The sequence below is a fragment of the Acomys minous genome (assembly GCF_964271855.1).
Source record: "Acomys minous genome assembly, chromosome: 4".
NCBI classification, from domain to species: Eukaryota; Metazoa; Chordata; class Mammalia; order Rodentia; family Muridae; genus Acomys; species Acomys minous.
This window is the reverse complement of record NC_140486.1, coordinates 113,557,818-113,585,225: the sequence shown is the minus strand read 5'-3', so window position 1 is coordinate 113,585,225 and position 27,408 is coordinate 113,557,818. Positions and strand designations below refer to the sequence as shown.

The window sequence follows — 27,408 nt, the reverse complement described above, 5'->3', positions numbered from 1 at the left end:
AAAGTGCTGGGATCACAAATGTGCACCCCCACATGCCGCTTCAGGGGATCTCACCCAGGGTGCTGTGCCTGGTAGGAGAGCACTCCACCAGCAGCTATTTCCCCAGCCTGAGACTTCCTAAACTTAAGGACTTTACTTAGTGCCATAAACTCTGATGACAAGTCCCAGAGAGAGGAATAGCCTTGAGGGAGGGCAAAGAGTCCCGTAGTGACCTGTCACAGGAACCTTGGCAACCTGAGTACACCAGCTGGTCACTACGGCAGGGTCCCTCCCCTATAGAATCTCAGGCCTTGTTATCATACAGATACAAGGAGCCTTCAAGGCCAAAGAGTGCTTCCCCTCCCCCACAGCCAGACTCCAGGGGGCACTCTCTCCCAAACCCAAGTCCTGAGTGAGATGCTGCCTTTGTCACATGATCACAGTCCCTGAGCACTTTGAGCCCTGCTGAGGGAATATGTGCAGCCACCCTTAAAGTACACAGTCACATGAACCCCCAGGCCTGACCCTGGCACAGCCATCAGGAACATCTACATGAACTCAAGGAAACAGTGACTTCAGGGAAGCTGTGACCTCAACTATCAGGATACAACACAGGCCACCAAGAGTCAGGACACAGATGACCCAAGCTGTAGCCTAGGGCAGATTAAGAGCCAGCCAGGAAGAGCTGCAGGTGGTTCCCCCATGTTGTCTGTGGGGAGTGAGTCCATAGCCAGCCCATAAGGCTGGGTTTGAGAGTAGACAGGCGTTTTGCAAAGGCCCAGCTGCTGAGCTGCATGACTACTTTTTTGTTGTTGTTTTTTGTTTTGTTTTGTTTTGTTTTTCAAGACAGAGTTAATCTGTGTAGCCTTGGCTGTCCTGGACTCACTTTGCAGACCAGGCTGGCCTCAAACTCACAGCTATCCACCTGCCTCTGCCTCTGGAGTGCTGGGATTAAAGGCGTACGCCACCACAGTCCAGCGTGAGTGACTACATTTTTATGTCTTTATTTGCTTCATGACTTAGCCCCAAAAGCCTTCAGGGCGGGGCCAAGAATGCCACTTCAGTCTGGAAGCCCTGTGGGCCTTTTAAAGGCTTGGGCAGAGCAAGACCTAGCTAGGTTTATGCTTTCAGGTCTATTTATGGATTAAGGAGTTGGTCAAACGTGTTGTTCTCCAGGGAGAGACACATGTGTGTGCAGACCACAGTGGCACATAGAGGTGAGGCTTGCAGAACCACTTGTGTTTGGCCGCATAAACTCAAATGCAAGGCTATGAACTATACGCATGAAAGGTAGGAAACCCAGGCCTTGCAAGCGCGAAGACTGCAGAACCTCCGGTAAGATCTGAGCTGGGGGTGTGTACTTATAACTCCAGTGCTGGGGTGGCAGGCTGGAGACAAGGGGATGGGACCCCTGGAGCTCCATAACTCGCAGTCAGTCTAACCTAACCAGTGAGCTCCAGGCCAGTAAGAGATACTGTGTCAAAGATGGTAGACAGCCTTCCTGAAACACGACACCCAAGATGTACACACATTCACCTGAACACATGTTAACATGTACAAGCATGTCTGTGTGAGGATCTGTGCATGTGCATATGGGTACCCACAAATCCCCAGGAGCTCCAGCTTTAGGCAGCCATGGTGTGGGACCAGACTTAGTAGCCAGTACTCTTACCTACTGAGCCATCTCTCCAGCCTTTCACTTTCTTTTTTTTTTTAGACAGGGTTCCTTGGCTGTCCTGGACTTACTCTGTAGACCAGGCTGGCCTCAAACTCACAGAGATCTGCCTGCCTCTGCCTCCCGAGTACTGGAATTAAAAGCATGCATGTGTTACCACAGCCTGCTGCCTTTCACTTTTCAAAGTGAAAACTTGAGAAGCTACAAATTCTTGCCATTGGGGAAGAGTTAAGCTCGCCGGCTTCTAGAAAGCTGAACAGTAGCATGTGCTGGGCCTTTGGGCTGTTTACTAAAAAGACATGGATCACAAGATGAGGGAGGCGGGGCTTCAACCTTTTCCAAACCTACTCTATTTGGGGTTCTTTAATGCTTAGACCTTCCTTCCAACATACCTAGCCTAGATAGGAGAGAAAAGAGGTTAATGGGAACAGGAGAAGTAGACCTTTTTGGACTCAGTTCCTGGGAGCAATTCCCCTGGCGTAGTCAGTAGGATTTCAGCAGACCAGCAATTCCACCAAAGTTGCTGCTGGAACCTGGAACAGCAGCCAGAACCCAGAGCCCAAAGCATTCTCTGCAGTGGTTCTCTCTAGGAGCATCCCAAAGGGGAGCAATGAACAGCCAAACAACACGAAGACCCAAAAGCCCCTGCTCCTGTTTTGGAGATACATACATACTAAGGTGTGTTTCAGCTCGCAAAAACCAAGCCCCGGCACAAAGTGGCTCATCTTCTAGTGGATAAACATCATCTGTTCTCTCACATGTCCGTCCATTCCCCATCCCACACTTGGGATCAAAACAAAAATATGCTTGCATCCACTACAGGGGGCACTACCACATAAGCAGGAAGATGACCAGAATCTCCTCTGTCCCCATAGTTAGGACCTCCTTCTACTCCTCATACCATGACAAAGGGAACCAAACCAGCAATACCCTATCTGGGAACTGACAAGAAGCTGCATGGCCAAGTGCCATCCTGACCGCCCTGCAGGACTGAGGAACTGAACAGTGGTCTCTCAATACCTCGGAGCTGTTTCCAGTACTTCTGAGAATGCCAAAACCCATTAGGTTAATATGGCATCTGTACAAGTTGTATCTCGTGATGCCTGCGTGCACGCCCCTGCTACCTACAGTCACTGGTGTGATGCAGAATCCCCACTGAGATGCTCAGGGAACACAGTGGGATCAGTGCATCTGAGTACAGAGGCAACTTTCAGGAGTAGTTTCAATCCACAGGTGGCTAAGTCCAAAGATGCGGAAGATGCTGATGGTCAGGGTGACCACACCCTGTGTGAACACGTGGGAAATGGGGGCTGTGGGGTACATGCAAACACACCACGCTCAGAGTAGCCCCTGGAGTGAGGAGGGTCGAAAATGTCCAGTCTTCATTTTCACACTCCATCACATCCAGATTAGTCCAGTATCAAGAAAGAACCAGGAAGCCATGTTTGAACTAAGAGTGTGGGAGAAGCTGCTGAAACTGACATAAAACTCCCTGAGGAATAAATCACCTTGATCAGAGCAGGCACCAGTCCCAGAAGGACTGTCCTGGCGGAGACAGAGGCCCATGCTCTGACAGAGAGAGAGAGGAGGACTGCTTCTCCTAAGGCACTTACTTGAAAGAATACAACTTTCAGTCACCTATTTTCACAATTACCCGGAAAGGGAGGCAAAGGCGGGCTCTCCTGCTGGTACAAAGGTTACATGCCAATAAGGGACAAAGCAACCACGCAGCAGTGACTAGCAAGACAGAAGAACCAGGAAGTCCATTCGGCATCTGCTTGGCAGTGGCAAGCAGCAAGGCATGCCCTAGCAGGGAAGGTGAAGCAGCTATGAGCTCCTATCCTAAAGTTTGCACAGCCCCTGCCATTTTCAGAGACAGCTTTCCAGCATTGCTAATGCAGTGTCAGGTCAAGAAGGCTCAAAGACATGGTCATGGACAGTGACTAACCATACACCCCAAACAGAGGCTGGTGGTTCTCAGGCGGCAGGCAGGCAGGCAGACAGACAAAGGAAAAAGAAACAAAGACAGACAGACAGACAGACACACATGGAGAGACAGAAAGGAATGGACACACACTGAGAAACAGAACGAGAAAGGGGAAACAGACATGAAGAGAGAGACAGACAGACACACACACACACACAAACACAGACACACAGAGACATGTAAAGAAAAACAGACAGACACACAAAGAGAGAAAAAGACACATAAAGAGGGAGAGAGACAGACAGAAAGACATGGAAACAGAAAGGGACATACACAGAGAGAAAGACAGAGAAGGGTGAGAGAAGAGACAAAAAGATAGGCAGATACACCAAGCAATGTATGAACCCCTCCAGGGGCCTCTCTATGAACCAAAGTCCCAGCTGGGGAAACCGCATGGTCTTTCTTCCCACCCTGTAAGTATCAGAGGAAGGCTCTCGAATGCAAATTGTCAAAAGGTTTCCATGTGAAGGTTTCCAGGGTTTCCAGGAAGCTTACTGCTAGCCAGAGAACAAGCCAGTGACCGGGCCAAACAAAGGTTAATCATCAAACAATCATTAAAGGCTTAAGGATGCCTACCAGGTGTCAGTCACACAGAATGGGGTGTGGGGGTGGAGGGGCAGGTTCCTAGAAAAGTCAGGCTATACTGGCTTCTGTTTCTGGGCCCAGAGTGCACAGGCAGTCCTTCATGAAGAGCCAGGGATCACAGGCAGCCTTGGGTACACTCCAGCATGTAGGCATATGTGCCTCCTGGAAAATGCCACCATCTCTACCTGAAAGAGGTGTGCAAGCTTCCCTATGCAGAGCTCTGCACTGCAGACCAGAGACAGAGGGGAGCCCAAGGTTCCCAAACTACTGTAACTCTAGGCTGTCCTGTACGCCAGGGTTATTTAGTACAAGCTATGCTCTCTACAAGTTGCAAGTTACAACTCTCCCCTAAGGTTGTGTCAAAGCAAAAACAAAAAAACAAAAAACAAAAAAAAAACCCTCTACACATTGCCAGAGGGTTCCACAGAGAACAACATGGCTTACACACCCACCACACCCTGCACCCCTAAATCAAAATGGAAAGATATCTTAGTCAACACCTGGATGTGTATACAGGGAACTGAACTACCAGGGAAGGGAGGGGCATGCTGGCTCCCGTCTGTACTTTCCCACCTCTATTGCAACCTTTTCCCTTCCTTGGCCTCACCCTTATAGCAGCCATGCTCACTCAGCAACACACTTGTAAGCCATGAGGCACAGTAGGGTCCCTTCTGAGAGCAGGTGCTAACCCTGCTGAACCTAACACACACACACACACACACACACACACACACACACACACACACACACACATATGCACCGGCCATGAGTGGAGAGTCACACACCAGTGAGATTGTGAGAGCCAATATGGGAAAATGGTTTGGCTGAAAAGTTACCCCAGCCACTGCTCTAAATATCTCCCCAAGAGCAACGGAAGCGCCCACCTGTCCCAAGACTCACATATCTGCTCACGATAACTTTATTTGTAAGTCCAGCCAGTGGAACAGTGCTCCTCAGCAATACTGTAAACCAGCAGATAACAAGTTGGATGCATCTTCAAAGCAAGCTGAGTAAAAGAGGGAAGGAGGGGCCTCTGCTGCATGAGCCAATAACTGAATTCTGCAGAAGACAAAATGATCCAGGTTGACAGAAAGCAAACCCAGGCAAGCAGACCGTCAGGAGGAAGGGCAAGCCTCACAGGGTATGAGGAAGCACGGATGGGCCATGGGTATATTCTGCAGCCCAGTGGGATGTCATGGGTACGTCAAAACCCATCAAACTGTATACCTGCAGGCCATATACTACACTCCCAAAGTCACAGAACTAGATAGCATGCAATCTAGAAAGAGCACAATCCAGAAAGGAACTAGAGTGTAAAGCTGAGCTGGTCCCCATCGGCACCCTGCACTCATACCACCTTCCAAGTGAGTCCTGCTCCAAGCAGGGGAAGGTCACTACAGTGGGACCCTCCACTATCAGAGACACCAGTGAAAGGGGATGAGGTGACATGGCCTCATCTACTCCTCCCATGCAGGGCCCTACACACAGCCACTTTCACCCATCACCTCCCTTCTACCACCTCAGGCGTGTCGCTTTCGTTCTGAGGGCATTGATTTCATCCATTGTACTATAATTACAGGTCTGGTTTACAACTGTTAAAAAGTGGCTTCAGTTGGTAATGGTAGTTGGTCTCAACAATGAGGGCCTGGGTTCTAATCCCAGCAGCGACTGAAAAAGGGACAGGCATGGAGGTATTATGCATTTATAAACCTAACACTGGGGAGGCAGAGACAGACATATCACCAGGACTCGCTGGCCAGTGAGTGACCACCTCAAAATACAAAGTGAACAGCTTCTGAGGAATGGCACCCAAGAATGATGTCCGACCTCCCTGTGTGCATGCACATGCGCACACGCACACACACACACACACTGGACTGCTTGCTAGTGCCTTTATTATTACTGCCATGGAATATGTATGACTTGGGGTCATAAGCTGCTTCTCAACAGTATGAGCTGCCAGCCAGGTGCATTTCAAAGGCAAAGCATTTGGAAATCCTTCCTCCTAGACTGCTGAGCTTGTAATCGCAAGCAGCCAGCTTGCCATGTGCCTCCTCCTCCTCATGCAACTGAAACCCTCAGTCACAGCTCTCAGCTACCACCAAGCCTCTGAGAAAGGAGCCCTGCTGCTGCCTCCGCCTAACCTGAGAAGCACAGCCCACAAGCCAGAATGTGTGGGGCTGAGGGAAGCAGCCGTCTGCAGCCCCTCGCCTCGTTTGCTTTTGCTTTCCTATGGCTTCGTTAAGACGTTATAGTTGTTGTGGCCGGCGTTGGGAGTCCTGGGTTCACAAGCTGCCTTGGGTACTGCCAAGAGCACACGGCCTTCAGGTGCCTGACCTGAAAATGGAGTCCTCACTGCTTCAATCATGGGATAACCCAGGCTGTAACAAAGAAGGCCTTAGCATGGGTCCTACAGAGAGAGCTCAGCTGGCAGTAGCCAAAAGGACGAAATGAGAGGGGACTAAGCAGTACAGTTAGTGTTTAAGAGAAATCTCTGGAATCCAGAAGCAGGAGCAGCTGTCAGAGATGCCTGCAGGCAATGGTGTCACTTACAAGGCAAGACCAGTCCCTGCTGCTAAAGCAGACCCTGATCCCAGGAGCCAACCCACCCCACCCCACCCCACCCCACCCCACCCTCACCCTTCACTCCCCCACCCCGCTCCCCACCCTCACGCTACCCCAGCAGCTGGCTGCCCTCTCCCTGGCCCTGGCCCAGGTCCTGGCTCTGCTCTCTGCAAAGCTCACAGCCTCTCTTCCTAAGAACTGCTCAGGATCGACACCTGAATGGAAGCAGACAGTGTGCCCTCCCCTGCATGGCAAGACAGACTTGGGCCAGCTGCTTTGTACAGAGCTCCGCAGACCCGAAAGTGACAGCAGAATACTTCATGTGAGCCCCCAGAAAAAGGAGTCATGGCCCCTCTGAAGCTCATGGTGAGAATGCCAGCGATCTTAACACACAGGGGGCTCCCTGTCCCTGTGAGCAGGCGGCAGGGATTCCATGAGATTTTTTGGGGGGAGGGGTCTGCTCATCTCCCCTTCCTACATTAGCCCAGCTTTCTAACACACTAAGGACAAGGAGCCAGAATCTGGACTCCGGACATGCAATGTGCCCTGTGGCCTTGAGTCCTGGCACACCTCTCCCTGACCAAGAACATTTCGGTGACGTCACAGTCTACAGCTTCTCAAATAAACTCAAACACCTAATGAAAACCCCTGGTTTTATGTTCAGAATAAATAAAGGCTAGCTTAGTCTTGTGGCTTAGGTCATATGAAAAAAAAAAAAACCAGAGCCCTCGATTGAATCTGAATCTAACAGGATTTATGTAACAAGAGCCAAGGTAACCGTAACCATGGAAAAAAGATCTTTTAGACACGTTTCTGGAAAAGCTCACAATTAGCTTGGTGCAGTATCTTCCTACAGCACCTGAAGGCAGGTGCTGTTTCAAAAGCCGACATTTGGTTACAGGATGCCACACGCCCTGTGACATGAGCCGCCCCGGCGCTTGTCCCAACAGTAGAGTTTCATTCCTTCATCCCATCCTGTTGGTGCACACCTGCCACAGGTGCAGGGCCAGCATCCAGGACCCAATTGAGACTAAGAAGGATACTTGCACTTGCTCTCACAGAGAGGAGGTGTACGTGTACACACACCTTAAGTTTTCTGCACCTGATACAAACCTGGTACATTAGATCTCGTGCAGGCACTAAAGATTATTTCTTGGTTGTTTCCCCAGCAGATCCTGTGCACACACTCAGGTGTCCCAGCAAGATCCTGTGTGTGCACACTATACAAGACACACGAGGCTCTATCAGCCACACAGCATGCACACGACAGGCACACTCAGGGTGTGCTCTTCCTTTTTGGACATTCCTCTGGAAAATGCTGAGATCACCCCCTCTCGCCGCCCGCCCGCCCCCACCCCCCGACTCTGCTGGCTGTGGAGGGAGTCTGATGGGTCACACTTAGTAAGATGTACTAAGAGCCCTTTTACTTCCAACCATACCGGGTTAATGTGGTCCTGGCTTCAGGAACAAAGGAGTAACGGATGAGTCACTTCAGAGGCAGGAGGACCCCTCAAAACAGCTGCAGCAATGAGTGATGGCTAACAGAAGTAATCCCAACACCAGGTAGAGCAAAAGTTCAAAGCCAGCCTGAGCAACTCAGCAAGAGCCCATCTCACACCGTAGCTAACAAAACAGTACCGAGTGCTGGTGCATGCGCCTGTAAAACTAGCACTTGGGGGCTGGAGTCAGGAGGACTTGCAGTTTCACATCATCTTCAACCATGCAGGGAGTTTGAGGCCAGCTTGGGATACATGAGACTCTGTCTCAAAAAAATAAAACCCAACCCTATGGGTCTTAGATATAGAAATGATGGTGCAGGAGTGAGCGCCTTCCTCAAGGCACCCTGGCGACTTGGTTTGGAAGAAGCCTACGCCAGAAGTGCAGGTCAGCATGTTCTGTCCCAGTAAACCAAACAGTGCCATCAAGCCTGTGATCCCAAAGGCATCATCAGTTTGCTTCTAGAAATCAGAGTATTACAGGGACACCTCTGTGTTCTGCAACATAACAACTGCTAAGAGCAATCCTGGGACGTCCCCTAAACTGCAAAGGTAAAAATGTAAACTACAAAGGTAAAAATGTGGGGCCCTTCTAATCATGCAGGCACGGGGGGGGGGGGGGGATGACGACAGACAGACACAGGGAAAGAGAAAGAGAATGTGCACATGTATGTATGCATGCATGTGTGCACACCTGTGTCTGTGCATGTTGCTGCTTAAGTCAGACTGCGGGCTTCTCTCTGGGCTCATCTGTGAACCATATCAATGCTAACACAATAAAAGGAAAATCTGCCCCCGCCCCCACAAACCGTATCCTCAGAAAAAACAAGACAGCCTCTCATTCAATCCCCCTTAATGGGCACCTCCTCTCCACTGTACCTACCCACACATACAGACCCCTGGAGCTCCAAGCCACTGCTGACAAACTCTGCCCCGGACAAAACAGTGTCCATTGGGTTGCCCTCCAGTCTCAGAGAGGGACACAGGGTGGCGACATGGAAAGCTCAGGCAGCAGACAGACAGCCACTCAGCTCCTCTGCATGCTTCAGGTTTTCATCTTAAAATGCTAACAGGAAAAGAGGCCCCTGGGATGTGCTGAGCGAACAACAAAACCACTTGGTTAAAAGCCACATGGTCACACAAACCTCAGGCCATTTTCAAATGGGATGTACTCTCTGCTCGACAGACCTGGAAGGTGCTGGAAACGGTGCCCAAAGGAGGGCTGCATCAATCCGGAGGAACCGTGCTCTCTAACCACGCCCTCAAGAGCAAAAGCAAGTGAATGCCTCAGGGTGCTGGTAGAAGAGCGCCCTAGCTTCCCACAAAACCGAGGCTATGTGGCTCTCACTTGGCTAGGGAGGGCACGCACTACCTAGGAATCCTAGGCCTGCCGGGCACAAGAATGGACGACAGGTCTGGAAAAGAAGCTCCAATTACGATGCTGCCGTGATAGCTTCTGGGGCCTCGGGCTGAGGTTGAGGGCTCAGTGCCCACCAATGTCCTCAGTCTCACCACCTTGCTGTGAGCTCTCCAACCTCCTGGTGTCCTCGGCAGTGCACCCCCCAGCTCACTCACAGCAGGCCAGCAGCAAGCTCTGGACCCCTGTACCTCTCAAGGCTGGAACTCCATAGACCAAAGGCTTTATGTGAGCAAATATACACAACTGGTGTTGAGAAACAGATGCTTCAAGCAGGCACCATGCAGCATATACTTAGTGTGTGTCACAAAAGTCCTCTTGGTTAGGAGACTTTGGGGACCATTACAACCCAGGTGGCCTGTACACTCTCAATCAGTCTGCACACTCCTGGGCTAATTCAGTCCACAGAGATAGCCATGGCAGCCACACACACAAGAGACTGTGGTACATCACAAACACCTGTATGATAATCATAGCCAGCCAGAGACTGTAACACTGTCCCTGCCTCTCCAGACCTCCAAACCCATCACTACAGAGACACATTTACAAATCCCACAGACCCATCATGTGACCAACACCTCCCTTCCACCCAAACCTCACAGCCCCTGATCCCCTGTTGCCAGGATAAAACCTCAGCTTCCTCACCTCCTTCTCCCGTACCCCAAGGCTCTCAGGCACTATTAGGCTGCCCGCTGGCCACATCTTTTATAATTTTTTTTTTTCAAGACAGGGTTTCTCTGTGTATCCTTGACTGTCCTGGACTCACTCTGTAGACCAGGCTGGCCTCGAACTCACAGTGATCCGCCTGCCTCTGCCTCCTGAGTGCTGGGATTAAAGGCATGCGCCACCACCACCCAGCCATCTTTTAAAATTTTATGACCCACCTCAAACCCCTGCCTGGTCCCTACCTCTCTTATCGAGCCCTGAGGCAACCATTCACAGCCCCTGCCATTGCCCACCACCTGAGCCCTGTTCCACAGCCCCACCGTACCTGCTCTGCACAGTGATCCCACTTGGACCCTGCCATGTAGGCTGTGATGGCCTGACAGGCCTCTCATGCTCTCCCGCTTCCAAGCACCGACCCCCCTGACTTCCACCTCACAGAAAGATCAATGCCCTGTTCATCCACCAGCTCTGCTGCCACAAGGACTGGATCAAATCTCTCTCCTGCTCCCACATTAGCTTTCTTCCCATCCCAAACAAAGTGAGGCCCTCCCACCACCAACCCTCAAAAGAAATATTTGTCTTTGCAAAGCCACTGGAGAAATTCACACAGCCCTGATCTATGTCCCTGTGTCCTTCCTGGTTGGCCTGGCGCAGGCCTAGGCTTATAGAGGGGGAGGGGCCGCTCCTGGGACATAGCAGCAAGAACAAAGAAAACAACCCCCAGAGAATCCAGTTGGCAACACTTGGCTTTTCTTTCTTCCTTTGTGTCTTAGCTCTGATTGTACAAACAACAGCCACCGGCCAGTGTTACTATGTTGCCATTAAGACCGCAGACAGCTGAGGTCAAGCTCCATAGTCAGCTGCCTTTCAAATACCAAGGAAGCACAATACTAGACCCCAGGGCAGGGTGCAGAGGGTGAGGGGACTCCAGCTTGACCACATGCCCCAACTACCCAAGGTCCACCCCAAGCCAGGCGGAGCCCATGGAGGCCGAACTCCAGTCTCACCCAAAGGTGGGGCTGCTCACTGCAGGGCTGCACACACAGCTGCATACAAACTGTGGTATTCAATCAAGGAGAAGAGTCATCCAGACCGTCCTAGAAGCAGAAAAACATGGCCAGGGATAGGGGCATGCTAGCCACTCAGATCTGTAAAGCTAACAGTGAAGAGGATGAGCTCTGCACAGAGAGGCAGCAACCAGCCCACCATGCTGAGTGCACTCAAGTGAACCCTTACTGTCTAAGCACTGGCGTCCTGGCTGCTGTGTGCAGAGGGAAGGAGGAAGCCAGAGGACCCTACTTCCCTTCCAGTCTGTGCAACCAACAGAAATGAGGACACAAGTGCACACAGACTCACCTAAGAGCATGCCCCACAGTGTCAGTCGTAAGAGGCAAGAGCAGACACCCATGTGCCTGTCCCGTGGAACAAGAAGCCCACGGCACAGTGGAGCCTTGCCTGCTACCCATGTCTGGTCTGCTTTCGTTAGTACGCAAAACCTTCCTTCCTGGAACTGGGGTGTCCTTGTTATATGTCAAAACCAGAGGCTCTCAAAAGTGAGGGAGTCTGTAGTCTTATCAATCCCAGCAGTGCTGCAGCCACTGACATTTCAGACCAGACACAGCAAGATCAGCCAGGGTGATGGCTCGCTGCATCCCAGGACCTGTGATTACTGCCAAAGATGGGCAAGCAGGCTTCCAGAAGCCATAGGACTCACACAGCAGAGCTTTAAAATGACACAGACTCGACAGTTCATATCGACCGCCAACGTGAAAGGATCTCAGTTACCTAGGACATGAGCCTCCCGGCATAGTTGGACTTGGATGGGAGTTCCTCAATTGGGAGTCACATGGTAAGCGTCAGTGACATCATCCCATAGGCTGGGATCCTAGCCGAAATCAAAAGGAGACCAGGAGACCGTGAGCTGAGCCCCAGCACTCATGTATCACTCTCTACTTCCTGAGTGTGGCGCAATGTGACAGGAGCCTCGCTGTCCTGCCACCATGGTGACAATGCTCTTCCTGATGCAATGGACTTTAATTGGGGGGCACAATAAACTTGTCCTTCCTTAAGTTGCTCTTGTCTGGTATTTTGTCCTTGTAATGGCAAATGTAGGGGATACAAGTCCCCAATACTAAGAGTGAGGGAACTCTTATGAAAATAGAAAGAGCAGATGCTAAGTTCTTTTCAAATGTCCTCAATAGGCACACCCATGTGTTCAGTAAAGCTAAAATGCTTGCATCAAAACTAAACATTCCCAAAATGACCATTTCCTTCTTAGACTGTGATCCGAGACTATGGTGACCAGAGGTTTGGTGAGGTCTGCTGGTTTCAGCATGGTCCAATTTGCTAGAGCCTGTTGAATGCCAACACTACTGGAGAGAAACGGCTGTGAATACGGTGAGCATTAAGTCTTCTCACAGAAGCAAAGTGTCTCCCACCCTTAAAGGCTCCTACCCATGATGCTAATGACAGGCAGCCACCATGAGCAGCTCTAAGGAAGAGACAGTTGCTTGTACAGAAACACTGAACAAACACTCCAACACTGCAGCCCGAAAAAGACAATCCCCACCAAACAGCGGGAGAAGTGTGAAATGTGCAAATGAGCCTGCTTAAACAAAAACCCAATCTGCTCCCAGAGCATGCAGGGTAGCCACCTGTTCAGGGCTGGTGGAGTCCTGATTACAGAGGAAGAAACAATACCAGGGAGATGACAGCCCCCTCTTGGGTCCTGGTCCCCACCCTCGAGCCTATATTTAGTCTGCTCTCTATGGAAAATGTCCCGACCCTGCACACAAACAAGCTATTTGGCTGGTTATTCAAAGGCTCCATTAACAACCTCTTTTGCCCATGTGGTATTTGCTACTCCCACCCCACACCGGCCCCAGACACAACCCTGATGCCCCTTTGACCTCTGGCCTTGGTCAGCTGTGAGCAGACTGCACAAGAAGGTAAAGAGATTGCAGCTAAAAGATTACACTGGCCCCTTCTGTGGGGCATCTCCAATCTCAGGAAAGATTCGTAGCTGGGTCCAGGTTACAGAGTACCTGACAAGGGGTACCAGAAGTCCCTCCCGTGCCCTCAGAGGCCAGCCCTCCCTACACTACCACACCAAGCCTTTCTTCTCCAACCCCAGAACAAAAATAACAGACGCTGCAGAGATCAGAGATTAACATCTGCAGAGTGCATTTTCCTTCTCAGAGAAAGGTACTTAACAAAGAGGAGGAATTATGCAGCTAAGCACCAGATCTGAACCCCAAACCTGGGCTTTAAAAATAAGTAAGCCTCATCCGGCTTTTCCAGGCTCAACCACTTAGGCTGGGGGTGAAAAGGTCCCTGAGTGTCAGGATGGGGGACACATAGGGGGATGCAGAGGGGACACAGGTCCATCTGAGTATTGGAACCATGAAACCAAACCAACAGAGAGGGAAATAGCAGGTACAAGTGATCTGAGGAGGGAGATGAAATAAAGAAAAGGGAGACGAAGGAAGGGAAAGGGGTAAAAATCACAGTAAGGATGTCTGAAAAAGTCATAAGGAATCATACTATTATCTGTCTAAAAATACTCATGTATATTTATATGCTGACATTTGTCTATTATAAGTAGCTTAAATGAAAATTTTCCCATCTGGACTGACAAGTCTCCCCCCAAAAGCCATAGACCATCTAAGAAAAACTTCAACACCTTTTGAAGTGTTGTTCAGGATTGTCCAAGAGACTCTGAAAACACTGTAGGCTAATACTAATCCCCTTGGCTGGCCCCCTCGCTGAAGACATCCATGCAGAACCAAGAGACGCAAGCTGGGTCTGGCCTGAAAGCCTCCTCTTATGGTACCAGAAGATGTCACGCAAGCTCCCAATGAAGGGAAGCAACCAAAAGTTACCCGGCTGTGATACCTACAAACTACATAAATAAATAAACAAACAAACAAACAAGCAAGCAAGCAAGCAGCATGGCAGAGTAATCCTAGGGGTACAGTAGTGGCACCCACAGCTTGGCAATAGCCAACAGCTCTCTAACTGGACTTAAGGCCCACTACACAAGAAGGAAGTCTTGCCTGATAACACAAAACTATCCAGTGATCCAGGCCTAGTGAAGGAGAAGAAGCTACAACCAGTGCTTTATTAAACCAGCCTAATCCCTAACTAGTTCTAAACATGTCTCCTTACACCAACAGGTAAGTGTAGTCCTCAACCCTCATCAAGGAAACTTCTCTTGGCAACAGAGACTACTACAGAAAACTGTAAGCAATAAAAATGCAGAGCTGTGGAGCTCAGTCCCAAATGACAGCTCTACAGCACAACTCCTGGACCTAAGACTGAGAGACCATTGTGGAAGGGGAGTTGGGGGGGGGGGTGGAGCAAAAGGACTGTAAGAGCCAGAGGAACAAGAAGTCTGCTGTGAGGTGGTATCTCCTAGAAGTGTCAGAAAACCATGAGATGACAGAGACCCACGGAGTCTCACCAGCATGGCTCCCTGAACATAGCTTGAACAAGGAGGACAGTAGACATGATAACATGGAAGAGGGAACGCTCTTTGGCCTCAACCCTGCACTAAAAAAATAAAAACAAACAAACAAAAACAAAATAAATAAACAAGCAAAACTATAGGCACCTAAGTAATGCCGAGAATAGAAGAAATCGTCTCTCCAGAGGAAGAACCCCAATGTGTCATGTTATCTAATACCAAGTGGCCAGCCTTGAATGCAGGTGTGTGTGTGTGTGTGTGTGTGTGTGTGTGTGTGTGTGTGTAACATTACACAGGCAAAGCAGATTGTGGGGGGAGGCAAGAAATTTGAAAGAGAGTAGGGGTAGCAATAACATGTAAGGGTTTGAGAGGAAGAAACAGAGAAGTAAGAAATGAAGAAACATACATAATATCAAATTTTTTAAATTATTAAACACACACACACACAATCTAGGGAGTTACAGCCAGCCAGGGTAAGACTTGCAAACTATAAAAGCCTGCAGGGCGTGCAAGGGAAGGAGTGATGCCAAGCCAGGGATCCGGTTGCAGCAGAAGGAAAAATCTGGTTTAGACGTAAACAGAGGTGGTAGTGACCAGCTGGCTGCAGGGTTCACTGTGTCCCTGCAGCTTCTTCAGGGCCTGCCTCTCCTCCCTGAGCCATGTGCTTCAGGCTTCCCTATTGCTCTTGTGAGCTCCTGAGAACCTGCAGCACCTCTCATATAGATGCTCGCTACTGCTGGGAAACAGTGACAAAATGTATCATCTACCAAATTATCATTAGAAGCAAAGATTAGAACTCCATCTAAATGTGCATGAACCAAAAGCCAGGGGTGGAGGGTGGGGGGTGGAAGAGGTCCCCAGAAGCACAACCTGTGACTTGGGAGGAACCAGGGGTCCCACTGTCTACTGGACCCTCTTCTAAGGAGGACTACTGCCCACCCCACCCCCGCCCCGACCTCCAGAACGCCACACACACAGAGGGTGCTCACACCGTTTTCTATGACAGCATGAACTCGCACTTGAAACCCCTCACCCTGGCGTCCAGTCCTTTATCCCTGTTCCAACTTTTTGACATTAGCAACTTCCTGAGCAACTAACTGGTGATGACTGACTGTGAACACTGCAGACCAGGACAAGTGCCCAGCCAGAGAAAGTGTTCTTTCTTTTTTCTACCCAAAATGGGGTGCCTGAACTGCAGACCTTCTTAGAAATATGAGTTCCTGGGCCCACTCCAGCCCTACAGAACCAGGGGACTGTGTTGCCATCTGTTTCTGCAAGCCCTCAATGTCATTTGCTTAAACACTTAAATCTGAGGCCCACTGAATGACACTCAGTCTCCATGACATCAGTAACACACTGATCCATCTGGGTCATATGCTGATTCTCTGAATTGAACCAGCTCCTATCAGAGACAACCACCAACCTTTGGAGACTACTGATTTAGAAAAGCCGCCCAGCACTCAGGAGGCAGAGGCAGGCGGATCACTGTGAGTTTGAGCCAGCCTGGACAGAGGGAGTCCAGGACAGCCAAGGATACACAAGGGAACCCTGTCTCGAAGGAAGAAGAAAAAGAAAAAAGAAAAGAAAAGCCACCAAAGTTTATCAAGCTTTTCCTTTCCCCTACCTGAAAACAGTAAAGAAAATGTCATGAGGTTTTGGTCTCATGAAGCTACTGATCTAAATACAAAAGATGCACAGCCCCAACTTCTCTGCACCAAAGACTTCTGCAAGAGGGTCACTGAGTTCACACCCCCCAGTGAGCGGTAAGGACCTGAGCCTGGGAGGAAATGGCCACCCAGTGCCAAGCTCAGACACAAGCAGGAGGGCTTCAACTCCAGGGAGGCAAGGTCCACCCTGGGTAACCCTGGCCTGCACCAGGCTTCCCGGCATCTCTGAGAAGGGGCATCCATGCCATACATAAAAGCCACCAGACTGTGAGGGCTTTCAGTGCTGCTTGGGCATGAGGTTTCAACAGGAAGCAACATCTAGTCAACAGAGCAGCTTCCAAAGGAGGTGGCCAAACTGCCACTTCTGAGTAAACCTGAATTACCACCACCAGCATAGGGGACAGAGCCCAACGAAGAGGAGACCCGCCCATGGCAGTAGGAAGAAACTTTTTTTTCCCTAAACATACACACCTGCAGCAACCAGACTAAACAAACAGTTACTGAGTTTCCACGTTTACTGCATTAAGCAACGCCACAGAGAACAAGACAATTACTTGGGGTACCCTACAGACTGTCTCTTCCAGGGTCAATCGTGCACAACTCAAATGCCCAGACAAATGGCTATAGCAATTACACACAACAGGGCTTCCAACTCTATCTCCGGCAATGAAATGCAGTTTGGCCCAGGCAGCTCATCTCAGGTAAGTTTTGTGCACTTCCTGAGTTGCAAAGGTATGTTGTCAGTTTCTGCTGAGATTGAAACATCCTGTCTGTCCTGCAGGTTAACTCCTTAAAGAGGAAAGGGAAGGACACAAAACAGATCTAGGAAGTCCCTGAAACTGACCAGATTCACTAGGCCCCTCCCTCCTGGAGCAGGCAATAAAAGCTGAGGAATTCCTCTCTGACAAACCAAGCTGCAGCAATGACTCTGAGATCAGACCAGCTGCCTGGAAGAAACCATGGGATCTACCTAAAAGACATTTAGACCAACTGAGTCACTCGCAAAGGACGCTCTCCAACCTGCTGAGTTGTGCTCCAGATTGCCAGCTAAGGCAGGCCTTGGTGATGCAGCTGTCTTTGAGTCATTTCTGCTCCTGTAAGTGACCCCTCACCTATATTCCTCTAAGTAACCCCAATAAAACTCAATGGCTCACCAAGTTGGACTCTGCCATATCTACACGTCAGTCTGCCGTGGGATCCCTTTCTGGAGTGAGTATGTTGTGGCTCCCCAAGATAAGTTTTGTCACACAACAGGGTAGTAGCCATGTTTGGCGGATTACCACATGATGACCTGTAGTAATGCAGGTTAAGTGCTCAGCACGCCACTGGGCACAGATGTTAAACAACACCGCTGCATCACGGGACTGAGCAGATTCCCCTGCTGTCTTCCATGGTTTCCCAAATGCTGAAGCTCAGATGCAACCAAAGAGCTGTCAAACTTGCTCATGATGCCGGTGTGGAAGGCCCATGGAAGGCCGGTGCCCTGACTCCTCTAGCCCTCCTGTGGTGGACGAGGGCAGAGCACAGGTATCTACAGACCAACCACCTGGCTAGGATAGCCACATGAACGCTGACTGAGGAGGGGGAGAGTCTCGATGGCAGAGACTGGCTGAATTTCCCAACAGTACCTGGTACACTTGAAGTGGACTCCTGGGCTGAGTGAGCTAGCACTAGGCGAGAACACGGATCCAGGCTTTGCTGCTGGCAAGCTGAGGTACAACATGCAACTGCTGCTAATAGAGGCTTTAGCCTTAAAAAAAAAAAAAAAGCAACGAGCTTTACTTAACAAGAGAGGTTGTGGGCTGGTGTGCTTCAACCCACCCACCCCAGGAAGAGTCTTTGACAAGCCAGTGGGGAAGCTTACTCAGGAGGTTTGGTGGAGGGGAGGGAGGTCCCGGGCTCACTTCTGGACATCCCACAGCAGGCCATGCCCCTGCAGGACACCCGCAGAAATATACTGGGCCCAATGTGAAACTAATCATTAGTGTTTCCTTAAATCACAAAGATTCAGGAGTCAAGAAGATTCTCAGAGTAAGAAAATAAAAGGAGTGGGGGGATAAAAAAAGACAGTTAAAAAACAAAACAAACTCACAAGGTAATGCTTTTATAAACTTGGTTATTAAGGAGGATGAAAATCACAGATATCCCAGGCCTACATATCCCCAACATAATGCTACTTGGAAATTTCACTGAGCTCTCACAACTAAATAAAATACATTTCCTCCATCTTGAAAGCGATTTTCCAAAGAGGCCAAAATCGACTCACTGTGACATGAGCAGCAACCAAAACATCCTCCTCTTTCCCAAGGTCGTTCCTCACCCCAAGAGCAAAACTTCATGCAGATGCCAGAAAGCAGTGAGTTTTAAACCCACAACGCAGAGCCAAATGCTGAAATGCACTGTCAACACAGAAAGTGTATCTTCAAAAGTCCTCCTAAGGCTGAAAGGGGCTCCTGTTATGACAACCCAAAGGATTTGATGAGGGGGCCACAGGTGAGAGAGAGATGTAACAAGGTAGCTATGGAAATGATTGGTTTGGCTTTGGGAGGCAGGTGGGTTTTTGTTTTGTTTTGTTTTTTTTAATATTTACAATGATGTGTTTATCCTTTCCTTAAATATTCACACTCTTCAGTCTCTCATGCTCACTCCTAGCCAGAAGGAGATGTGAGTCTGCGTCTGGCGCGGACAGGGTTTCGCTTCAGTTGCTGTAGTGGTCCAGCACGTGCTCCAGTCGTGGTTTGTCCCAGCTCCTGTCATCTTGTACAACCAAGGCAATGCCTTCCCAGTCCAGCATCAGCGAAGACACAGCTATCCAAATGTGGGGTGCATGTGTGTGTCCTGTCGTGTCTGCAGGTATCCTCATTTGCATGGGCCAAGGGTCTCAGATTCCCTTGGGGCTGGAATTACAGGCACCCACCTGACAGATGTTGGGAACTGAACTTGGATCCTATGGAAGAACTGCAATGCTCTTAAGCACGGATCCATCGCCCCAGCCCCTCCAGATGTTTCCGAGCAATGGGATACCACAAGACCCTCCTTACAGCCCACTGACATCACTTAGTTAATTTCTAGAATTTGACAGTAAGGCCCTATAGCTAAAGACACCACATACATACATGCATCACAGGACATGAAATCAAGCTGGTATTGGCCTCAGGGTTTCTTCCCCCCACTGGTTATCTTCCACAGTGCTGGAAGGCTCTATTTATGCTACCAAGAATTAAAAGTATTAGACAGTTTAATCTATCTGTGAATCCCACAAGCTATAACAATGACGGCCTGGCAAGATATATCCACAGGCATATGGCAATATGTGCATTAGTGGCACAAATGTTATGGGAGTAGCCAACTACTCTCTGGTACTGTTAACTAAGCCAAAAACTCATGAGCAAGCCATAGGCCCCTAGGGGTGAATCTAATATTATTATCCTGTTAAGTAGACATAGTAATAAACTGCCCCCTATATTAATCATTATACCCATAATTACTGCACTGCTCAATCCTCATCAGAGAAGCTTATTCCTGCAATAGAGAGAGATTAATAGAGACCTGCAACTGGACGATATATAGAGAATAAGAAACCAGGGCATGGCCAGCTCTAAAGGGAACATCTGTATAACACTCCCATCCTCTCTCATCAAGGCTCAGGAGTCATCGCAGAAGAGGGGTCAGAAAGACTACAGTGGATATCTGCAGTGAAACAATTTTTTGCTGTGCACATGAGCAAATGGCACCTGGGACGACGCCTGCCAAAATCCAAAGCATGGATGGGGAGGGGTTCACGACGTCCCACCCCGAGCTGAGGAGCTACTGGCAAGATGACTGCTTCAAAGAGGGAGAGTCAGTTTTCTTCAAGGATGTGGAGCCCAAAAAGAGTATCCCATGCTCCTGTGAACAGCCCTACATCTATGCAGACAGCACTAAAAGGACACGGTGTTTTTAAAAAGAGAGTGAAAAAGCACATGAAGTTGGGAGGTGAAGTTGATCAAAACGCACTGCGTTCTCAATTTAAAAAAAAAAAATGTTCTCTTCTTACCCAAGAACATCATGCTACCACAACTTAGTAACCTTCTCCCCATGCCAAACATCAATGGAGCAGATGTTAAGACCTGACCACATCTTAACATGGACATGGAAACATCATTCTGTTATAATAAGTGAATTGGGATTTTAATTAGAAGAGACAGGGTGAGGTCCTGAAAGAGTGATGCTTTGGGAAGATAGGGGGCTTAAGTGGCCCCTTAGTTCAGAGATGCCTTTGAACAACTTCTCCAAAATGTTCCCAGACCTCCACCTCCTCCCTTATAAGATGGGGCCATTGTGAATACCAAAAAGTCTGGGCTCAAGTTCTCCACAAATAAGCAGTGTGCCACTGTAGATAACATCCCGCAGAAGGGAGGCAGATACGACAGCTTCCCCAGTCTCGCTGAATTTACTACAGTCCTGGCATAACACAGGCATTCCTAGTCCTAACAAAAACACAAAGTCTCCAGCAGGATCCATCCGTTAGTTTACATTCTATTGAGAATGGCAAAGGTTACAATCAAAAAGGGGTTTGGACTTGTATTATTAAGGTGAGTATCAAGAAGGATAATTGTGGAAGAACAATAAGAAAGGAAGGGAGGAAGGAAGGAAGGAAGGAAGGAAGGGCAGCTTCTTACTACAAGTATAAAACCCCAAAGTACAGAATGGAAAATGAGTCACTGTACTGGAGGTCCTCCCCTCCTCAGAAACAAGGAGCTCAGGCAGGTGCATTCCATTCCTGGCACCAGCTTTCAAAGGGTTTCATCAGACTCCTGTGTCCGCAGCCAGAGCGCTGAGCAGAGTCATCTGAGAGAAACATGAGCACCTTTCAGCCCGGGGACCCAGACACTGCTCTCAGAGGAACCCATCAGCTACATCTCCTCACCATCAACTGGGGCGGAGGGGCATGGGGGGTGGGGAGACACGTGCCCTCAACACCACAAGACTCCACGTCACACAAGAAGCCTTGGCTCTTAACAGGCCTGGAAGCATCTGAAGCGGCCACAGGCAGCCATGAACACTCAGGAGGTCTCAGGTGTACTGAGAGCCAGGCCCTCAGAAGGATAGAGCTTGCTTGGACCCTCCCCTGGAATTACAATATAATCCCATGGATTGTTAAATCAGTCTCCCGGCCTGCCTGGGACATGGTTCAAGTCCACGAGGCTGCCAAATGCCAGGCGGATCAGCAACAGAGCCTCCACCTTCTCCACCCAAGCAGCCAACTTTAAACCCAAACACTTCAGGGTTAGAAGTTCAGAAGCACAGGAGCCAAGCTTTCCTGGGGGGTGGAGGGGGTTGGGGGCTGAGGCCTTCTCACACAGGTAGAAGAGCCCCAGGCAGTACCTGCACCTGTTTTTAAATACACTCCCGCTGGACTTGGAAGGTTCCCATGGTCATCAACGAGAGGATTCGCCAGCCTTTGGCAGGCACAGTATTATACTAGGACAAGCCACCTGCAGGCCTTTCACTGTCACTGGCCAACAGCAACTCAAAAGGGCAGGCTGCTAATCCACTGGATGGACTATGACACCACATCACCCACTTAGATGCCACCTGCTCCTCCAGGTAAGTGGTGGTAGGCCCAGAGAAACAAAACAAGGAAGCTGCTCAGGAGCCTAGTAGGGGAGAAACGGGAAACATCGGTGGTCCAAACACAAGGCAGAGCATAGTGGCCAGCTCCTATCTCCCCCGCAGGGATACGGCCCTGCCTGACACTGGGGGTCAAGACAGTGTTCTGTGCACACACAGGCTTACAGAAAGCAGGAGTATCCACTTTTCCTCCTCCTCCTGGATGGCTTCCAAGTGGCAAGTGTACTAAAGTGCCCCCTTTAAAAGCAAGAGCGCTTTCGGAAGTGCCGTGCCTCCCTAGAAGGATTATAATTTGACCCAGGACTTGAGTATAAAATGCCCAGCATTTGCACAAGGGCAGGCAGACCAGTAGCACTGGACATGATGCAGCCCGGGTCCCAGTGGCTCTCTACATGCGCCAAGTCCAAATGCTTCCCCTGTATTCGGGAACTGGGGAAAAGGACAGCCATGAAGCAACTGAATAGGCTGGCCGATACAGCACCGCCAGCAGCAGCGCTTCTCAAAACACATCTTCAACGTCCATGCAAGACAGACGCTCAGGCCTGGCCTGATAACCTGTCACGGATCGAGCGGCGCCATCCCAGGCAGCTGCCCCCAGGCGTCGGCTGGGCCCGGACGGGACGTGCGGGCGGCCCAGGACGCAGCGGCACCGTGCCACTTTCTCACAGGAGAGACTCCATTGTCCATTAGCAAACGAACGCGGACGATCCATCTTCCCTGGCAGGCTAGCTACACCGCCGGCCTTGCAGGGCAAGAGGCACCGCAGTGCTCTTTCGGCCGGGCAGCCGCGTGAGTACACACGCACGCACACACGCGCGCACACACCCCGCCGCGCCAGGGGCGCCCGCTCCCCGGCGCTTTCCAGAAGCCCCAGGCGGCCTGGCCCTCACCTTCGATGGCGATGACGTGCTCCCGGATCTGGTTCTGCAGCACCGGCTCCTCCACGCGCTCCAGCAGCTCGTAGATGGAGTAGATGTTGGGATGGACCGACTCAAAGCGCTGGATCTCGGCCCGGATGGCAGCCGAGTTGGCCAGCTGCTGCTGGTAGTTCATGGTGCAGGCACGGCGCCCAAAGCCGCGCGCCCCCCGTCGCCGCCGCCCCGCGCCCCGGAGCCCGCGGGCTACCGAGACCCGGGGCGCCGCAGCCCCCGGGGAGCACGGAGCCGAGGAAGAGCAAAAAGAAAGCCGCGGGTGAGGCAATAGAAGAGCTCAGTTCATGTCAGGGACGAGCGTCCCGGGTCAGCCGGCCGTCCGGGAAAACCGCGGCGCCATGGAGCGCGGCCGGCCGCGGAGGAGGCTCGCTCGGGCGCCTTCCCGCGCCGCAGCCGCCTGCACCCCTACACGCCGGCCGGCCAAGCAGCCATTAAAGCGCAGGCAGCGCTGCGCTGCGAGCGCCGGGGCCGAGGCCCCCGGGCAGTGGCCGCTCTGCTCCCGGGCGCACGGCTGCGGCTGGGTCCGCGCGCTTGTGAGTCCCGCGCTGACGCGCGCGCCGGGGCCCTCAACTGCCCTGCGCCGTCCGCCGAGCCGGGACCGAGCTGTGGGCGCCTTGCCAGCCGCGGAGACCGCTCCGAGCGCCGCCCGCCGCTGCCCGGCCAGCCCCCTCCCTGGCACGCAGGGCCCTGGCCCACGTCGGCCCCGCCCCCGCCCGCGCTCGCCGCCCTCCAGCCGCCGCTGCGTCCTCCGCGGCGCTTCCCAGCGCGCCGGATCCCGGGGAATTGCGCCAGACCCCGCCCCGCGCTGCCTCTGGGCTTGCTGGGACTTGTAGTCCTTCGCACTGGCCAGCCCGCGCGCGTGGGGTGCGCTCTGCGCTCGCGTCGCAACGCGCTGGGCGGTCCCCCACGGGACTCCCGGACGCTACTCCAGCTGGCGGATCTGCGAGCTATCTTTCGCCGCCCTGGGCCCTCTTAGTTGTCCCCACTGCCCCATGCCAGCCCCCGCGCCTCGGTACCAGAAAGGTGGCGCGGGATCCTGCCCGCCCCGCGCTTTTGTTTGTTTGCCAGCAGAGCGCTAGAGGAACCTCTGCGAGGCTTGGAGTCTCGTGTCCCCCCACCCCCCAACCCCCCGGTCTAACAACTTTCTGCCTCCTTTTCTGAACCCAGCAAGAGAGTTACTTCCCTTCCCCTGGGATACACGAGGTTCATGTTTCATCAATAAACTGAACTTGAAGCTGGCATGGTAGGCGGGACGGGATTCCACGGAGGCTTCTAGGCAGTCTTTTCCACGAAAATGCACAACTGAGTTTTGTAGGCTCCAAACTACAGCCGTCGGAGAGCCGCTTGGTCTATGCCGGCCCCTTACAGGTTCACCGGACACTATCCCCACTTTAGCTCAGTCCAGGAGCGCGTGAAGCCAGCTGGACCTCACCGCAGCTGAAGAGATCATCCCAAAGGACTCCAAGCGAATAAAGTTGTTGTAGATTTCCAAGATCCAGGGTGAGTCCGAGTCCCTAAAAGTCCTGGGTCTGTACACTATGGCAGAGTCCCAGTCTCGCCATCCAGAGGTGTTTTACAAATAGTCCCACATTTCTGAATCAAGTATCCTATACCTTAACTGGTTCTACTGTAAGCAATTCATCCCCACCCCACCTTGAAATGCCAAGTCTGTGTGAAATAGTTTCAAGCCTCACCTGCTCCACATCTGGCTTCTCAACATCCTTTAGTGTTCCTTTTTACTTCCCTACATGTTAAATATGGATGGCCATGGGACTTCTCCTTGGACTTGTTTTGTGTCTCTTACAGTTTTGAATATCATACAGAGGTTGAAGGCACTAAATTTTCTATCCCAAATGCATCCACCTGTCCCTCCTCTTCTCATCCAACAGCCAACTGTTGCATTGAATATAGCTTATCGCATGCTGGACATCCTGTGGTCTCAGTACTCAAGAGACTGAAACAGGAGGATTGCTGTCAGTTCTAGGCCAGCCTGGATTCAAGGTGAGACCCTGCTTTTAAAAAACATAAAATAAAAGTTGAACATCTTCCCCCATGCCCATCAACTTGCTCCCATCGCAGTCCAAGGCAGTACAGATCTCTGTTCACCCATCTGAAAATGCAGTGTGGTCCTTTGTCATCCTGGTATGTCCCAGGATGCCAGCTCTGCCTTTGGATGATCCAGAATCGTCTCACTTACCATCACCCTGCTAAGGCTTGACTCTCCAGCCTCAGAATTACTGATTGAGAACTAACCTAAGGATCTGCCTCCTTCCTGTGTCCTCAGTGACAATTCTCAAAAAAGGAGTTCTGGTGAGCATCCAAGCCTAAGCCGTGGCTCTCCTCTGCTCAAAGCCTCACCCCCATCCTCTCTGGTTCCCAGAGCCCTCCTGGCTTGCATGATCACCAAGAGATGGGCAGTCTCGATTTCCTAAACTTGTTGTTTTCGTTTTGAGCTTCACTTAGCCCTGGCTAGCTTGAAACTTGCTTTATAGCCAAGGTTGACCTTGAATTTCTGATCCTCTTTCCTCCGTAGACATGTACCACCAACACCGGGTTTATGCTGTGCTAGGGATCACACCCAGGGCCTCCTCTATTCTGGATAAGCATTCTACATCAGAGCTATATCTCCTATGTGCTTTCCCATCCTAAGTTTGTACATTGGCCTATCATGATCCCTATTAGAGGACATAAGGCTTCTTTGTTTGTAGCAACAGCAGCAGACAGAGCACTGGTGGTTTTGTATACCCATAAACTGAATTCCAAGCCACACAGGGTGGCATCAGGAGCCAGGTGATACTGGGTGGCTCCATATGAGCAGAACCCTGGGCATAAGAGTCCATATCCTTCAGCGAAGAGTCCTGGACACAGATGGCCCATATCAGAAGAAGAGCTCTGGGCTTCACGGCCAAGATCCGTGGACCACATAACTCAAACAGAAGTCCAAGATCAAGGTGTCAGCGAGCGAGGTAGGTTCCCTTCCTCAACTTGGTGATGAACATTTTCTGCCTGTGTCCTCACCCAGTGCCCTCTGTGTCTGCACTGTATGGCATCAGTCCTGTTGAATTGGGCCCAGCCCTATTGACCTGATCTTTAGTTAATTGCCTCTTTAAAGAAGCAGTCTCTCAATGTGTCATGCGGTCATGGAGATTAGAGCTTCAATATATGCATTGGAGGGAGGGACACAGTTCAGACATGAGAGTACCCCTCTCCCTAGACCACCTCTGCTTCCACCCCATCCTACCCTCCAGGCACACTGACCTCCTTTGCTGTCCTCTGAGAACACCAGGTGTCACCAGTCAAAACCTACCCAGCTATATCACTCTCTGCATGCATTCACTCTAAAGCCTCCCCCTCTGGAGACCTCCCTTGGCACCTGTGGAAAGTGGTACCCCTGTTCACCAACACTAGTGTCTCACTTTCTTGTGGGTAAAGAGAACGCTCATTACTAAGGATGTAGCTATGCGTCCCGGAAGCTGTCTTATAAATCCTAGACAGGCCAGAGCTCTGTCAATCTGTTTATGACTTCTGACCTTTGGTTCTATGGGATGGACCATCAGCTTATGCTATTCAACATCGAATCTGTGCTAGTGCTTCACGGCAGTGAAGGACGCCAATACGCTTGCTTAATTTTGTTCTTACCACTTATCCTATCTCACGCCCTACTCTACTTGCTTAACTTGGACGTAAGGTCCCTGAGCGCTACTATTCCATCTGTTTTATCCTCCATCCCATCCTCGGTGCCTGGAATAGTGCCCGATAGAGAGCAGGTGTCCAAGAATGGTTTCCCCATTAAACTTCAATGTCATGAAAACTGGGACCCTGTGTCTCTTGGGCATTCTGCAGTGTCTAATGTAAAGGGCTGCCATCAGGGCCCACTCATCATGCCCAGCACATAGTAGGTGCTGGATAAAGACTTGTCCAGCTAAAGTGAAAGCTCTCTTATGAACTACAACCCCAGCAGTATCCATTAGCTTCTTCCTGCCCATCCCTCTCCTGTAAATACAGCCGAACACTGCGATTAGTATCTTTCATGTGTTGTTCCTTCTAGACATTTAAACTTGAGAGGGACTTTCACCCTCGTGAGATGTATCGACTCTCAGAGTAGTCGCCAGAAGTATCCAAAGTTGGGGCTAGAGAGATGGCTTGGTAATTAAGAACACATACCGTGCCAGGCACAGTGGCGCACACCTGTAATCCCAGTGCTAGGGAGGCAGAGGCAGGGGGATCTCTGTGAGTTTGAGGCCAACCTGGTCTACAAAGCAAGTCCAGGACAGCCAAGGTTACACAGAGAAACTCTGTCTCGAAAACAAAACAAAACAGCAACAACAACACATTGCTGTTGCAGAAGACCCAAGTTCAGT

At 50.8% G+C, this 27,408-nt stretch overlaps 1 protein-coding gene across 5 annotated transcripts in view; it reads right to left on the bottom strand.

Moving 5' to 3' along the window:
* AGAP1 (ArfGAP with GTPase domain, ankyrin repeat and PH domain 1) overlaps positions 1-23,595 on the bottom strand; it is a 431,164-nt gene extending 407,569 nt beyond the window's left edge. For 3 of the 5 annotated variants that reach the window (XM_084779503.1, XM_084779504.1, XM_084779505.1), the window contains exon 1: positions 23,006-23,587. In XM_084779503.1, the coding sequence (XP_084635629.1) occupies positions 23,006-23,168 (163 nt within the window). In that variant the 5' untranslated portion in view covers positions 23,169-23,587. Of the gene's footprint in view, positions 1-23,005 lie in introns of all 5 variants that reach the window. The other 2 variants (XM_084779501.1, XM_084779502.1) reach the window with 2 other exon arrangements.
* Positions 23,596-27,408: the final 3,813 nt, after the last annotated feature.